Source organism: Chenopodium quinoa, unplaced genomic scaffold, assembly GCF_001683475.1.
Source record: "Chenopodium quinoa cultivar QQ74 unplaced genomic scaffold, ASM168347v1, whole genome shotgun sequence".
Lineage (NCBI taxonomy): Eukaryota > Viridiplantae > Streptophyta > Magnoliopsida > Caryophyllales > Amaranthaceae > Chenopodium > Chenopodium quinoa.
Genome location: NW_018745286.1, coordinates 5,330,828 through 5,348,632, shown reverse-complemented (window position 1 = coordinate 5,348,632; position 17,805 = coordinate 5,330,828). Strand labels below are relative to the sequence as shown.

The window sequence follows — 17,805 nt, the reverse complement described above, 5'->3', positions numbered from 1 at the left end:
TTGTTATAAACATTATGCCACTTTACATTTTAGTGGTCTGGATTGTCAACATTTATACAAGTGAAAATTTTACAGTAGTCTTTTGAAAAATGGCTACGACAAGCCTTATTATACATGCATAATTTAATTGGATGTAATTTGTCATGTAATATTTGACTTTTCAAAGCATATTTTAATTAAAATTCATTTATGAAATTTCTGTTTTTTTTTTGAAATTATATTTTATAATTTCTGAAATTCATTTTTTAATTTCTTAATTAATATCATAAAATCAAAAAAAAAAAAAAAAAAAAAAAAAATTCTTCCATCTGATGAAGTTCTTGACCTCTCAAAACCCAAGCAGAAGAAAAATACCTCCATGGATGAAACCCAGAAAGCTGATAGGTCACTTACTGAGAAAATTAGTGGAAGGAAAGGTAAGAAGGTGGTTAAGAAAATTGTTTACAAGATTGAGAGGCTTCAACCTGGCAATGATTTGGTTGATACCCAGAAACATTGCGATAATTCCCTGAGAATTTGGGATGATATCCACCACCACCATAACAACCCATCTCGCCATCTCCCTCAACGCCGCGACGAAGAAATTGAAGCTTGTAAACGTGAGGCTGAGAAGGAGCGTGCTCGCCGCGATCGGCTTTACCATAACAACCATCTTATTGGTGGTGGACAGCATCAACGCCGCAAAGCCGCCGTGTTCAATCATCAGTTGAAATTCAGTACAATGAATAATAGTTTTTTTTAATTTTAATTTTTTTATTTTGAATTTTGATTTTCTGAAATTAATTATGAAATTAAAAAAATCAGAAATTATAAAATATAATTTTCGAAAATAAAAAAGAATTTCAGAAATTACAAAAATAAATTTTAATTAAAATATGTTTTGATAAGTCAAAGATTACGTGACATTTTACATCCAATTAAATTATGCCACTTAATAAGTATTGTGGTAGTCACTTTTCAAAAGGCTACTGTAAATCATTGTTATATAAGACCAACAAAATCACATGTTCAATGTTTCCAAAATAAATTACACCAAATTTTGAAGCATACAGGATGCACAATTTTCTTATCAAACATATTATAGCGATCTCTATGACACTTTTTATTATATTTTATATTTTTCACAATGCCAAGATTATATAGGCTGTTTTTCTTCATTTTCTATACTCTCTTAGCTTAGTATTACTAGTAACATATTTAATGATTCACTAGCTTACATAATTCCATCACGTAATTAATATAATTCCATGACATTGATTTGGTTTCTCATCTGAATTTACCAACATTAACCTAATTTACCTCAACAGTATATTTTCATGCATTGGTAGCTAGTATGTGTGACGATGTACAAAACGTCGGTCTTAGATCTACTTTGTGAAGAGGGCAGGGAAAGTACAAGATTATATTGACGAGAATGAGGGAGGTCCGAGATGGGGATGTCAATGAGAGTAGTGAGCCAAAAGGGCATATACATATACTTAATCGATTTAGCAGCTTCCTATATGCAGAACACAAATACAAGTTTAATCTGCATCTAGGAAAGCATGGCAGTATATACTACAGAGTAGCTACAGTTAAGATGTTAAAACCTAGGAATTACAATAGACAATAAAATGGACATCGATCAAACTTTTCCATCACTCATGACACGGACATGAGTTCTTTAATTAAATTCAGAATCTCGTTCCTCATCTTTGAAACAGTGGTTGATGTCACCTGCTCCTTCACATCAGAAAACCAAATATGTTCCTGGTCTACACGTTCACTGCTTGTGTACCAACTGCATATGACTCTCACAATGGCAGTTACAAACAATCCACAATCATAACCATTTTGTTGTTGTGGTGAGGACTGATCCTCCTGATACTTGACATCGGAATCTATGTTGCCCATGAATTTAGCTACAGAAGTGTAAAGCTTTTTGGAACACGCATGGTTCAATCCCCTACAGCTGTCATGATGAACGAACACATTAGCAGTCCTATAATATACAAGCAAACTCCAATGGCTTCCTGCCTCGGCTTTGGTTACATCGTCGTTGTTGTTGACCGGAAATACAACCAGGGCTTTAGCGGGTAGATTTAGAGGTTCAACGAAAGCTTTATAGCTATCTTTATCTGAACAGTTCTGCAGCCAGAAAGCAATTGAGGGTGGAACTAGTAAGATGTTATCAGAGGGATAGCATGATGATAGGTAACTGAAGTACAACTCAATTACACGGTCATTGAGAAAATGAGGTCCACTAAGGATATCCAAGTCAGAGCGTCGAAGCACCACATCATTGTAGCTAAGAATCATATCATCTCCAGTCGATCTCCCCATTGTCTGATAAATGATACAAAATTTCTGCATTACCAAAAACATGAAGACATATATCACAGAAACCTCCATCTCAAGAACAAGTTGCACATATAAGTGACCAGCTACCCGAAAAAAAAAAAAGGAAGTACCTCAAGTACACCATTTGTTGTTCAATAGTGGATACAGAGTAGATTATAATGGACTAGCCTAAGGGAAAGGAGCACTTCTGACGATGCACATTAGCCTATTAAAGTTGGCTTGATGAAGGGGCAGATAGTTTGTTAGAGGGAACGGAATTTTATTTGAGCTTGTTAATGGAACTGTCCAGCCACTTGAAGGCCTGGGATTAAAGTTTCCCTTAGTAATAATATAAATGCACAGCTGTTATATACATTTATCAAATTTCCCCATCTCTTCATCCTCATTCCTATATTTCTGATTTTTCCATTCTATAACATATACGTCATAAAAATTATATATATAAAAACAAAAATTTAAAAATTGAATTATTTAAACCTGCACTTGAGGGGAACTCTAGCAATCATTGCTAACAATGAAAGGTAAATAGGTAATGTATTTGTGTATCATTTCTTTCCTACATAGACACAACAATATGACAAAGCATGCTCGTATGATTGACATTCAGAGGTAGTACATACTCTTTCAACATCTATATAAGTGTCTCCTAGCAAAGAGTTCAAAAGTGAAAATTGGTTTATTTCTAGTTTCACTACATTCCTTCTAGATATTTTTTGTCACTTGAGCAAATATTTGTTTTTTTTTTTTTCACAAATTAGACAAATTTGGTCACCCCTACACTTACACATTCAAGCTAAGCAAAGTAAATGCATGTTATGCATCAAATGTCAAAAAAAAAACAGTACAGATTACCAACATTCTACTAATTGAAAAACATAACAAATTCTTCCACTGGCACAAACAAAACATATTATTCAGTCCTTGTAAGGAATTATTTTCATCATAAAAATGATATAAAGATAAACAAATTTTGCGTCTTTGAATTTGCAATAACAAGGTAGTCTTTGTGCACTACAGCAAAAGAAATCCCAGAGATGAAATCAGTTTGCAAAGAAAAAAATGTACATGTCCAAGTGTACGCGTGAAAGCTATCAGTGAGAGCATTTCTTATACCTTTACCAAATGGCTACACAAAAACATATGATCTTTCTGAGCAATTCAACTCAGAATAGCTATCTTACTGCAATAGTAAGGAAACAATGAAACATGCTGATTATGTTCTACAAGAGCTATGTCCCCGATATGTTCTGTATCTATCTTATCCTCGAGGAATATAACACATTGAGCAATAAAGGTAAATCATGAACTGTAAAAAATTTCATTAGATTTGAATATGAAATGGTTATGATGATTTTGTTATGTCTTTTTCTTTATATCGTACGATTCCTTATGACGATTCATGTTAGCCGACCCCAAATCATTTTGGGACTAAGGCTTTGTTGTTGTTGTTAAATATGAAATGGTTAGCTAGGGATTAAGATGTAAAAGGAGCTATTAACACCAAAAAGAAAAATAAATTTGAAAAAAAAAAAAAAAAAAAAAAAAACAGATGCAGTAAGCCTACTGTAAAATCAACACTTACTATTCTGATCAGATTTATAGCAGCTAGTCTTGGTATGAGAGGACCAAAAAGGTGTGATCAAGGCGGCCATCACAAGACCATGAAAGCATTGAATTCGAGTATCTTCAGATTTCAAAGAATTTAAAGGGGTTTTTCCAAATGAGCTGAACTTCTTAAACCCCAAACAAAGCAATACAAAGAGACATGGATATTGAGCACAGAATTTCATATTTCGCATTATAAAATTGCTGAGTTAGAGAAAACAAATAAATGAGTGATCAAATCAAAGTTCTACACAGGTATAATTGAATTTAATGGAAATAGCAGTACCAATTATAAACGCATGATCAAATCAAGTTAAGCAAAATCAGTATATTGAATTCAACAAATTGCGCTTAACGAAAAGTGCAGTAACAATTGAATTGAATGCATGATTATATGCAGAATCATTACATCATTAGATTGAAATTATGAGAATCATTACAACATTAGATTAAAATTTTCCATTCTTTAGAATTGAAAATACACCAGCAACCAAATTTGAATCAATCATCAAATTAAACTATAACAAATAAATAGTTCAATAACCAATCCAACTTAAATAAATTGAATTAACAATTAAAACTAGATTGTGAAACTGATATTAGACAATTAAGAAAAACATCTTACCTCAGTTGCTGCTTCAATGGAGGAGAGAAAGCTCACAAGCTGCTTCAATGGAGAGGTTAGATTACGTTTCAATAAAGAAAGAGACAAATTCGTTTTGAGAGAAATCAGAGAATTTCAGAACATAAAAGAAGTGACCATTTCAGAACCCGACCCGAACTCGGCAATTGCCCATTTGCCCGTATAAGCTCGCCCCGTTAAAAGCCTGACAACTTTACAATACTTTCTCCATTCCAAATTAGATGACACGATTTGACTTTGTGTATTATTCATATAACTTGCTTGGACTTCGTTTTATGATTTCGTGTTGAGAAAAAATACAGTCATGTGCTATCTTGTTAGATTCATCTCAACATCTATTTTTAAAATATTAAAATTTTTAATTTTTGCTAATATGTAATAAATGATATTTGCATTATAAAATACTTCCTCTGTTTCACAAATATTGCAACAAGGATGAAATTACGCATCCAAAACACCTTTTATATGCTAAATATCTATAATTATATAATAGTAAAAATAATAAAAAGTTGATATTGTGAAAGAATTTTACGAGACAAATCTAACAAAACTCAACATGACTATATTTTACTTTACATATAAATCATAATGTGGGTTAAACAAGCATGATGAATAGTGCAAAAGTCCAATTATTGCAATACTACTAGAACAAAGGAAGTATGTATTAGCAAACGAGCCTAAATAAAATGTGTCTCAAACATGGATCCGGCCTATTAAACACCTCTAAGTTCAATTTCTTTCACCCTTTGCCTATGAATACTCGTAACAATTTGGTTTTGACTCCAATATATATCCCAGCAGTTTGATATCCCTGGGGTCGCTAAAGCTGGGTTGTACCCGATTCGCTATGAAGCAGTTTGATTGTGTCACTATCTAACTATAAACTTTGACCACATTTTTTTTTTTACTAATTTGAAAAGTCAAAAGTTATTGTATACTTCATCCGTTTCTGAATAAATAACACAGTCAAATTTAACGTCTTGACATACACAACAACACACCAATGCACTACTTTGGCCTTAGATATATATGATTATATATATATATATATATATATATATATATAATACATAATATATAAAAACAGTTGATATTATGAAATATTAATACCTATTTAACAATGTATGTTTTTTATATGTTATACTAAAAAAACGAGGGTTAATATTAGTATATGAATAGTGAAAAAAAGTCGGACATGTCAAATATTTAGCAACGAAGAGAGTAATATTTTATTGTATTAGCTAATGTATATTTTCAAATAATGTCTTAATTTTTCATAATTTTTAATAATACAAGTAAATACTTGTAGGGATAACGACTCAAGTGGTTAAAGCCTCCCTCCCGATTCTGGAAGATATTGGGATCGATTTTCGGAAGTATTTGACTTTGAGCAACCTATACAGAAGATTTTGGACATAATTAGATCATATCATAGACTCGCTAACTAATCATTTTTAATAATTAAACTAGTATATGGCCTGGGTGATGCCCCGGGTCATTATACGTATATAAAAATTTTAAAGTTGTTAATTTCATCAAAACATATCATGTAATGCTATACACAAAATGGTGGTAGCTGAGCTAGATTTTCCCTTGATAAAAGTGAGAATAAAATTTAGCTTTGTTCACAAATGAACACCTAAAAAGAAATACTAGATTGAACAACAATTTATTGAATCGTTTACAACCGTGAGTCATAATTGTTGGGTTTTGCGGTGTCCGACACCGTGTGGAAACAAAATTCGATAACCGGATCGCATGCATAATAATTACATCATAAATAAAAACATGCAAATAAACATAAACATAAGAGAAGAGAGAGAAAGAATGCTCACCCTAGTAATGTGCTTCGCTCAACCGTTAAGCTCGGACTTTTAAGCTTCAAGTTCCGCAAGTGCGAGAACCTCCAACGGCTCACACCCTCGGTATCGAACCGTAACCGGTCCCTACCCCGTAGCTTAGACGGGGCTAGACCAAAAATGATTTAGAGTTTACGAACTAAGGTTTTCTCGCTTTTAGAGATCCCTTAGAGTTCACCAACTCAAATGAAAATCTCAATGCCAAATGATTGGTATTTATAGAAAATTGTTCCCAAGAATTCCCATCATCTTTCAATGTAGGATAGTTGGTAAAAAAGCAAAATTAATATTTAATTCCAAATTAAATTAAAAAGCCAAAACAATCATCAAACAACAAGTGACATGAGGTGAACAAGGGGTTAGGTGATGACCACAAGGGAAGGACCACCTTCCCTTGCTCCCCAAGGCAAACCACCCCTCACAACCCTCCTAATCAAAAGGCGCCAGCTAGCACCCAGCCTTGGCACCAGGGCATGCCTCGCTGGCGGCCTGGTGCTGACTGGGCCTACGAGCCTTCCTGCACACATGCGTGCGTATTCGGCCCCAAGCAGCAGCACATCCCACGCTAGCAAGCCTCGCTAGCATACGCGGGCTGCTAGCCCTGGGCGATGCTCTTATTTGCGAGGCCTGCTGCTAGCCCTCATCCATGCTCGGGCATGCTGCCACGCCTTGCTAACAGAGCTGCTCGGCCAGCTTGCCCAACTAATGCATGCGATGCATGTTGGGCTTGCGGCCAAGCATTGCCTTGCGAATAGGGGCTCGGCTGGCTATGCTACCCTACCTAGCCCTTGCTTGGCTAGGCCATTGCGAGGCTAGGATTTTTGCGCGCATTGACTTGTTGTTTGACTGATTTTTCCGTCTCGTTTTACAGTTTTACAGTTTCGCTCTTCCAGAGGCCATGCATTTTTACAGTTTTGCTCTTCCAGAGGCCTTGTAAACAACTAAACCTGGGCACCATGCCGAGCCGTGCCGCCGCGGGTCGTGCCGCCGCGGGCCACGGGCTGGGTGCCGGTGGGCCCAGGATTTCGTGCCGTGCCGTGCCGGTGGGCCCAGGATTTCGTGCCGTGCCGTGCCGGGCATTTTCACAGGCCAGCCCACGGCACGGCACGGCCCTCGTGCCTGGAGGGCTCGTGTCGTGCCGGCCACGTGCCGGCCTGCGGGCTGGTGCAGTTTTCAAATAATTTTTTTTTTTTTTTTATGACAACATTATAAATTAATAAGTTTATAATGTATATAAGTTATAAAATTATAATTATAAGTTTTATAAGGTTATAACTTATAAGTTTATAACTTATAAGTTATTAAGTTATGAATTTTATAATTATAAGTTGAATATTTATGTTTTATAATTTGTATATTCAATATTTATATTTATATATTTACTTTATACAATTACTTTAAAATTTAATGTTTATGATTTATTAGTAATTGGTATAATTTTTTTTTTTTTAATATGAATTTACAAATTGTAACAAAACGGGGAAAAAAGGCAAATTGGACTTTGGATGTGAATAATGCATACTTTATATTATTATTACTTGAGTTGAGAAAATTGTACAATGATAACAATGATAAAAATCATACAATGATGGTATTAAACAAAAATTGGAAAATGATAAAATTGATATTTTTAAAATCGTACAATATACAATAATTGTCTATTCTTCTTCTCCTTCTTCTTGCTCGTCTTCGTCTTCGCCTTCGCCTTCAAGGTCATCGGCTAGTTGCATAGATTGGGAACTAGCCGAACCCGAACCGGAAGCGGAGGTTCCTTCTTCGTTGTCGTTGTGGTCGTAAGAACGGTCTTGTGAGCGATTTTCCGCATCCAACCAATCTTTGAAACACACGCACATTTCTAGTGTTTCGGGTTTTAGACTTGTTCTTCTATCGTCTAAAACCCTTCCGGATGCGCTGAAAGCTCGTTCGGAGGCGACGGAGGAAACTTGGATAGCAAGAATGTCTCGTGCCATTGCCGCCAAAGTTGGATGCTTCGAGCTTTGTTGTTTCCACCATGCAAGGAGGTCGAGGTTGTTTATCTCATCGTCGTCCATGCCTTTGGTGAAGTCGTAACTCAGGTACATCTGCAACTCCGAGACGTCGCTTTGCGTTCTCCTGATTGATGAATCACCTGAAAACCTTGAAATCAAGTTAGTAGCTTGTGAAAATAAATGTTTGGCCTTCTTACTTACGTTTTTGGATGGTTGGGAAGGCCCTGAGCGAGGAACGGTGCCATATTTGGCTTCATAGACTCTATATAAAGCAAAAAACTGATCCTTCACATTAGTCTTATAGTTTTCTACATCATCGTCAAGAAACATGCATTGAAAGTAAATGTCAACTAACATAAATGTGTTTTCATACTTTTGCCTAGGATCTAATATGGAAGCAAAAATATAAATCAAAGGAATCTCACTATAATATTTACGCCACTTTTTTTCCATTGCTGGAAGATACTGATCATAATCACTTTGATGGCGATGATCAGCGAAAAGTTGGGCGAGTAAGCATGCATTAGAAAGAAAGTTTTGAGCACAAGGATTGTAAACAGTAGAAAAACAATACGTCATGTTATATAATAACTGTAAAAATTGCATATATCTTTCACAGTTTTTCCAATCATCATCATACAAAGCATTTTGTGGAAATTTTTGGTTGTAAAATAATGTTAACGGGCCCTTGTACTCAATTGCCTTTGCTAACATGTCATAGGTGGAATTCCACCTAGTTGGGCAATCGGTTCTAATTTTTATTACCCTTATCTTTTGTTGTTTTAGAAAACTCTTCCATTCTTGGTATCTCATGTTAGAGTTATTAATAGACATAATAGCATCTCTGATTTTGCTGTAGTATGGGCCAATTGCCCGAACTCCATCCTGTACACATAAGTTAAGTACATGGCAAACACATCTAGTATGAAGAGCTTCACCGTCTAATAGTACATCGGTTAAGTTTTGTTTGATAAGATTAGTTGTGTATGTCATAGAGGTTGCATTATCAAAAGTCATAGACATCATTTTATCTCGAAGGTTGTATTCGTCTATTGCTTGCATTAAATGGTGAGCAATGTTAATGCCGGTGTGTGGGTATTCCAGCATTTTGAAATGTATTATTCTTTTTTGTAACATCCATTGATCATCTACCCAATGGCAAGTCACACATAAATAGTGATATTTATAACCACTATCCCAAGAATCGGCTGTTAAAGATACTCTACAGTTAAGGTTACTCAATTCGGCTTGTAACCGGACTTTGTACTCTAGGAAATTTTTCATTGCGGCGGAACGAACGGTTTTCCTAGAGATTCTTTTATGTTGGGGTTGTAGTGCTTTGTTAATGTAGGTGTTGAATGCGTCATTTTCCGAGAAAAGAAAAGGTTGTTCGGCGTGTACTATCATTTTTCCTAGTTCATCCCTATCCCTCTCATAGTTGTATGTAAAGCCGTATGGATGGAATTGGGAAATTTGGGCTGGGTTGGATCACTAGCTGGTTTTGCACAAGCTTTCATGTGTCTAGATAAGTGTCCCGTCCCGTTTTTGGTAACTGCCGTGAATACACTATTACATGTTTTACATTTTGCCCATTGTTCACCATCTTTACTTAGGACAAAATAACGCCATACCTCACTCCTTCGATTTTTCAAAAGTAGCATCTCAGTTTCGGTTAACCATTCATGATGTGTGTGATGGTTAGTAATGGGACTAGTGGGAGTGGCAGTAGAAGGGGTAGAACCGGAGGAAATTCGGGTACTTTCTTGGCTACCTTGGCTAGAACAATAGTTTTGTTGATCACCGATATAATTAGGTGGAAATTGGTATGGTGGTAGTGGAAATTGGTTTAGTGGTGGTGCTGGAAATCCCGACGTATTATATGGCTCATAGCCCGGGGGGAAGTAAATGGGGTCATTGGTTTGACTCGTAATTTGGGGGCTCGTTGTATTTGGTGGTTCCCTAGAACTACTACTACGGATAAGTCGGCCTTTCCCCCTAGACCTAGATGATGGGTTGTTCGATGCCATAATCAACAATTAATTTTTTAATAAAAAGTGGTTAACTATAATAATAATAATTAATAACAACAATTTTAACAATAAAAATATCAATAATATTAAGTAATAACAACAACTATAACAATAACAATAACAACAAAAATAAATAGTAACAACAATTGTAACAATAATAATAATTAATAACAACAATTATAACAACAACAATAACAATTAACAACAATAATAATTAAACAAGATTATTCTAATAATAACAATAAAACAATAATAAATTTAAGATTAGTTTAGATCTTACAACCGTGCTTCAACGCTCCACTAATTACGATTACGAACTTTTTAATTTTTTCCGATATTAGGAAAATAATTAGAGAATTTAAGAGAATAATTAGAGAATTTAAGAAAATAAGGATTATTAGAGATTTAGAGAATATAAGAGATAAGAAGAAGAGATTGTGATTTTGTGATTTGGGAATGAAATGGAGGTGAGTATTTATAGAATTTTTGGGGAGCAAATTGGCAAAAAACTAGTCGTTTTTTAGCCGTTTTTTTGGCTTATTAAGGAGCTAGAATAAACGGTAATATTACTGTTAGCCCGCGGGCCGTTCCGGGCCGTGCCTGCGGGCCGGCACGTTGGCCAGCACGGCGGGCCATGGCCGTGCTCGTGCCGGGCCGTGCCTAGGAATTCTCAACCCTGTCCGTGGCACGGCCCGTGGCACGGGAGTTGATCTTCGTGTCGTGCCGTGCTTGAATTTGGGCCGTGCCGGGCGGCACGCGGGCCAACCCGGCTCGTGCCCAGGTTTATAAACAACAAAGACATGTTCCTTACTGTTAATAAGGGGACATTCCCAGTCTTGCATAGTTAGCTTCCTTACTAAGAGGCCCTAACTGCTCGAGTGTTGCCTTTATAGCCCCCTAGTACGACAGACGTTTGACAACATCAAAGCGGACTAGTACTTAAACAAGAGAACTTACAATACTCATGGTTGAGGAAAGAGATTCCGATAGCCATAATGAGTAATATATTTATGACGATTGCTAAGTCTCTTAAAGTATTCTCATTGGTCGATCCGATACAGTTCCAAACTTATACTTGTGCAAATGATTTATGACATTTTTGTCCTTATAGCACAAGAAACACTGCTATAAATCATACTACACACTAATCTCACGCGGTCATTAATCGTCCAACTTTCAAATGACCTCGATTAGGGATAGTTTCGATATGATATTCAACGTTCACTTAATAGGTGTTTCTTTATCCAAGACATTGTCTTGATACCATATTTTGAATATCGTCAAATCAAATGGACTTATTATTTAATTCTAAACCACAATTAAATATTTTGTGGAATTATTAGTAAAAGAAATTTATTCAACTATGAAACTTTTCAACGTTTCATCTTTCGATAAATAGTTTTCCCCAAATGTTTTTAGAGTAATACTCTTTACAAAACATTTATAGAAATCATACTCATATCTAATATGCTTGATTTCTTTCATGCAATTGTGAATGTTGTGGTTCACTTATTGCATGGGTTTAGTTATGATTACTTTGCAAATCTTAGCATCTTCAATCTTCATTATCGAACACTTTCATAATAAGATGATAAAATTCGAGTGTGTTTATGGATTATATGTGATTTAGGATTTATTGTCCAACTAATGGCTCCCACACATTTTCATGATTTGAGATCTTCAACTTGGCAACCTACAATCATCAAAGTTCAACAACGAACAATCCACTTAACAACTTCCTTATTATTGCCTTTAAGGCAGCAATGTTAACATATACTTTAGCATATTTCCTAATGATACTTTGCTTGGATTTTACTCCAACTGGCTCACAATGATTTGGATACCCTAAGCATTTGTGATTATGGAAATTTACCTTAAATTTTCGCACAATATACATGGACATAAGTTCATGTTGCCATTCGCAAGCCACGACACGTCTTAACCTCGTGCTTATAAATGGCTTCCTCATCAAGGATCTAATCCTTGCTGAGGTTGTGCTTGCAACATCAATACTCAAATTATATTTGTTTCCATGCATCAAGAACTCATCCTTTTACTTAACCAAGTACTTTGGACGTTCTTGATCATAATCTAAAGATCCATTGCTTAGATTCAAGTCGATTGGTATTTTATACTTGTCATGCTCTAAACATGCAGGTCATGTGACGATTCCATATCATAGAATACATGATGGATCTAATTGCAAAATTATTCCAATTTGATCCCATTCATATGATTTTTAGCTCATCCAGTTTCAATGAGTCTTGCTAAACTGTTTGCTATATGGCTGGAAGTCTCTACTCGAGTCTTTCTTGTTTGACTTAGTATTTGCCTAGTTTATACTTAGTTCAAACAATTACTTAGTCTTATAAATATGGATTGAAGGCCTTTTCAAGTCCTTCATGTTTAATACGGTAATTCCTTTACTCGTTCAAACATTTTATTAAGTCTATATAATAGTTCTTAATTCCCACTATGTACTAAGTAATGCCTTTAGCTTGGTCCATCATTGAAAAATTCTTTCAAATCTAAGCATTTAGCATTTGATAGTTATTTTACAATAGAGTTCGTAAATTTCTTATTGGACCTAACAAAATTGAATTTTGCTCCCACTAAAGTTCTTTATTTAAAGAATTTCCATGTTTCTCAACAAGCCAAACCTTATATTAACTTTATGAGAAAACCCATTCCAATTCCTACATGCTTCCCTCAATCCACCAATGGATTTCTAGAGCTTGCTTTCAAATCTAGCATTAGTTAGATTAATCAAAACCCTTAAACTGTTTCCTTAGTCTCTTCCAAAACCCTTTTTTTAGGAAGGCGGTTTTGGTAAACCTGTTCAATGGGCCGGGCTGGGCTTTATATGAAATGGGCCAGGCCAAGCCTAATCCAATATGGGCCGAACTTGTCCATGGGCCATTAAGCCCGGCCCGGCCCATTCAAAATGTATAAACATACTACAACAACCATGAAGTTAACACAATATAAGAGAGTTATAAAGGGCCTTTAAGGGGCCTTATAAAGGGTCTTAGCCAACAAGTTAAAAGTAAAGAACTGAGCAATGCTCTTGTCACAAATTTGTTACAATCAAGTAACTAAGCAATGTTATTTTAAGGAAGAGCTAGTCTAAACAAATCATGCCGGGTTTTGTTGCCCATATCCTAGTTACCAAACCCATTTGGTTAAGCCATTATTTGGGTTGCAGCAGCCTCAACATATACTGCATTATAGATGGCTGCGAGAACATTTCACACAACCTTTATCAGGCATCAGTTATTCCAAGTTTCCAATGGTAATCATATGATGCATTGACAGAAGCAGCCCCTAAGATGGGATAATGACATAAAGTCATAGTAAAAATTCAAGTGTATTACTCAAGCATTTCATCAGACATGTAATACTCAATACAAATCTCTAGCTGAATCCCAGCAAAAAATACTTCTCTTCGGCATTTATACCAAGAAAAAAAGCAAGATTATAACAATAAGAGTAGAAAAATCAAAACAATTACCTAGTATAGGAAACTATCATCAACCTCATCGTCATCATCTCCATCATCAACGGCCTCATCATCATCCGAGCTAGAATCACCCGATCCAAATTTGAAGGGATGTTATATTCATCACGGCGCCAATCTTGAACACAAACTAGGGCTTGAATCGTTTAGGGTTTCAATGTGCTACGATTAGGAGATAGTTTTCCCCCCTACACTAAAAGCCGACTCGGGAGCCACCATACTAACCGGAATCGTTAGAAGATCTCGTGCCAATATTGCAAGCTCCGGAAATCTCACTACATTTTGTTGCCAATACTCTAGAATATCTAGCTCCATGTTCAAATCAAGCTCCGATTCCTCCAAATATGACTCAAGTTGGGACTTTTTTGTTTGAGTCCTTGTAATTCTTGAACTATAGCTTTGATAATCATCAAAGAAGTCTTCATCTTCAATCCTACTACTTGTAGTAGAGGGAGCAACAATTGGGGAAGTTGAAATACTCATTATACAAAGATCTTAAAGTGTTCAACACTTTTTCAACTTTATATATAGCCTCATCCGAACCATAAATCTTGTCAAAACAATACTCCACAAACTTTAACTTAAACTTTGGGTCAAGGATTGCCGCACAAGCTAGATATATGTATACTCGGACCAATATTTGTCAAATTTTTCCAACATAGGTAACACCATTTGAGCTAAAAATTCATGTGGATCTTTAGATGTTTCAAGTAAACGACGATGCACCATACATGCTCCCTTAAAATATATGTTAGAAGTTGGAGACTTATTGGCCGAGAACATATATGTAACATCATAAAAGAGTTTCAAAAACTTGTGAACAACACTCAATTTATCCCATTCATCCTCCAAAAGCACATTACTCTTGAAAGATGCATGTAATGACCCCAAATGAATAAACACATCTTTATAGTAAAGCACATTATCAAGCATCATATATGTAGAGTTCCTACAAACTTGCATGTCCATACGAAGTTTCTTCTTAGCCTCTAAATGAAAATGCTTTTGAGCGGTATCATAAAAATCCTTGCTTCTAGAAGATGATCTTATAACAAATTTTACCAAGTTTCTAATCCTATCTAATATGTTCTCAATACAAGATAGACCGGATTGGACAATAAGATCAATGATATGAGCACAACATCTAAATATGAAAAAAAACAACCACCACTAACCAACATTCCCCTTGATCTAAGACGATTTTTCATGTGCTTAACCATCACATCATTGTAACTTGCATTGTCAATTGTTAAGCTAAGAACTTTGTCATCTAAATGTCATTGGTTAAGAAACATAAAAATCTCTTCAGAGATGCTTTGTCCATCAAAAGGGGGTGACAATGATGTGAACTTAATGATCCTTTTATGAAGTTTCCAATCATAATGAATAAAATGGGCGGTTATGCAAATGTAACGTTGCCAAGTGTATGATGATTTCCAATTATTAGTTGTCAAACATATTCGTCCGGGTGCACTCCTCAATTTTTTTTTTAATTTCTCTCTATAAGAGGCATACAAAGAAAAAAAGTCTCTAGTAAAGTTGTTCGACTAAATGGTTTAAATTTAGGATTAGACTTTAACATCATCCGCCTAAAACCTTTTTCTTCCACGGTCGAAAAAGAATGAGAACCTTCAACAACATACAATAAAATCTCCTTTCTTAATTCACTCATATCAAAAACAAATTCTTCCTCATCATCAACCGCCTCCCCAAGTGGAAGTCCATTAGTTTGTTTTTTTACACATTTCAAGCAAATGACGTATTAAATGAGATGTGCCACTATTTTTGTGGGCAATAAACTCCACTTTACAATGCTTACAAAAAGCAATTCACTCACCTTTTGCATTCTTTCCTTCCGTCATTTCTTGCCAAACTTTAGATTTTCTACTCCTTTTACGCTTATGGGCGGCATTAGATTCATCAAGCTCATCATCTACCGGCATTGATGTTGTAGTTGCTTCACTTTCTATAGTTAAAAAAAACTGCAAAAGTAGGTAAATAATAATAATTATTAATAATTATTGATCCAAAAAACAAATTTCACCAAATAATACAAACGTTAGGTTGGCAGCAAATCATACAAACAAACCAAACTTTGGTACAGCCTACAGGAATACATATGCCAAATATAATCCCAACAACTTTATTTCCCAATTTTCAGAAACCACTAAATATGCACAAAAGTAACAAAAAAAAAAAAAAAAAAAATCAAATTGACAACAAAAGAGGCAATGCAATTTATTAGTAGTCTGTCAACCTCACATTGCAAATTACTAGTACATTAGTACATCCATAAATCCAAATGTTTCCAGGTAACAAAAAAGAATAGCTACAACTTAAACCATCACTTTATATCACAATTTCACACTGAAATTTCAGATTACAAATTCAAAAAGAGCAATCAAATTCATAAACGGAAATTATATAAAATAGTGCAATAGGGCAATCGTAATTTGGGAAATTTAGAGATAGCAACAAGTAGGAAATCCATAATCTATCTAACATTGCCTCTACATTACTTGAATAATTAAAAAACCCGAAAACTTCTAGAGATAGCAATACTAACATCAGCAACAAATTGACAAAAAAATTAACAAATTTAGAGCAAGGATTTCGAAATCAACAAATTCTTACAAAATCAAAAGCTTAATCACATAATTTTGAGCCAAAATTAGTAGAATTGCGAAAAATTACCAAAATCAATACCTGAACGACTAGCGATTTGACCGACTTCGAGCAATAATTTGGAGCAACAATGTGTGAAATCTGAACGTCTATTTGGAGAGAATAATTAGAGTAGCAATTTGTGAGAATCAGAGCGAAGAATTCGAGTAGGAAAAAATATTTAGGGTTCATACATAAATTTTTTGCTGGTGAATAAGAAGAGAGAGAAAACGTTTAATTTTTTTATTTTTGGGGGAAATTGGGAATTTGTTAGGGTTCGTAATTTGGGGGAAATTGGGAATTTTTTTTTCAAGGTATTATAATTTGATGTTAGGAAGTTTTAGAAACAGAAAAATTAGGATAAAAAACGCCTCATAAGAGTTATCCAATTTCAGCCCTTTTTAACTTAGACTCAACCCTTTAAAAGCCTATTATGTAATAACCCTTTAAAAGCCCGCCCCATTTAAATATTGGATGGATAAAACCCGTTTATAAAAGGGTTGGGTCAGGGTTTTAAATGGGCCCCTAACCCATTGAACAGTTCAAGGTTTTGGTATCTATTTTGCCGTATTTCATATGCGCAATTTTGCTAGAATAATCACGAAAAGACTTAAGCATTCCAATTAGTGAATAGATTCTATTAAAATCAACGCTGTGAATTTAATTATCACCTTTTCAACTAATCTAGCTATGTATACATATACAATTCCATATTTGTTAGTTTTCTCCTTGAAAAATTATTTGCATTTGATGGGTTTTTACCCGTCATGCAAATTAATCAAGTTTCAAACATGGAGTCTGTTTCTGATTTTTATGGCCTCTAACCACTATTCGGAATTTGAATTTGTCGTAACTAATTTATAAGACACTATTCCCTTACCATCCAATAGTAAATAGTATGCTTGTAAGTCTTAGGTTTATTTCTAACTTAATAGAAACTTTACATGATTCAATCTAAGCCTTTTGGTGAATTTTATACCTATACGGGGTAATTGCATCAAATACTGAGTCTCAAGGCGCTTTTAAAGCCCTTTGATTATATTGATCTTACTCCCACACTTCTAAAGTTTTTGTGAGTAATGAATTCTCTTATAAGGCACTTGTAAAGTCCTTTGAATATTCTTGATCAATCATTTTCATGAAGCCCTTCTAAAGCCTT

The 17,805-nt window shown here is 35.0% G+C and overlaps 1 protein-coding gene and 1 long non-coding RNA gene across 5 annotated transcripts; both read right to left on the bottom strand.

The window, feature by feature from the left end:
- Positions 1-1,415: 1,415 nt before the first annotated feature.
- On the bottom strand, positions 1,416-4,916 carry LOC110711962 (NEDD8-specific protease 1-like). Of its 4 annotated transcripts, none has more exons than XM_021890401.1 (2): positions 4,571-4,916; positions 1,416-2,641 (listed from the first exon to the last, which is right to left on the bottom strand). In XM_021890401.1, the coding sequence occupies exon 2, from the start codon at positions 2,389-2,391 to the stop codon at positions 1,642-1,644; it is 750 nt and encodes a 249-aa protein (XP_021746093.1). In that variant the 5' UTR covers positions 2,392-2,641; positions 4,571-4,916; the 3' UTR covers positions 1,416-1,641. The 4 variants fall into 4 exon arrangements, with proteins under 4 accessions (XP_021746093.1, XP_021746096.1, XP_021746094.1 ...); XM_021890404.1 differs by having other exon boundaries at positions 1,416-2,325; positions 4,571-4,915; XM_021890402.1 differs by having other exon boundaries at positions 1,416-2,346; positions 4,571-4,914.
- An 8,900-nt stretch (positions 4,917-13,816) lies between these two features.
- LOC110711987 lies at positions 13,817-17,246 on the bottom strand. Its single transcript, XR_002509472.1, has 2 exons — positions 16,689-17,246; positions 13,817-15,964 (listed from the first exon to the last, which is right to left on the bottom strand). It is a non-coding gene; the product is annotated as an uncharacterized LOC110711987 (long non-coding RNA).
- Positions 17,247-17,805: the final 559 nt, after the last annotated feature.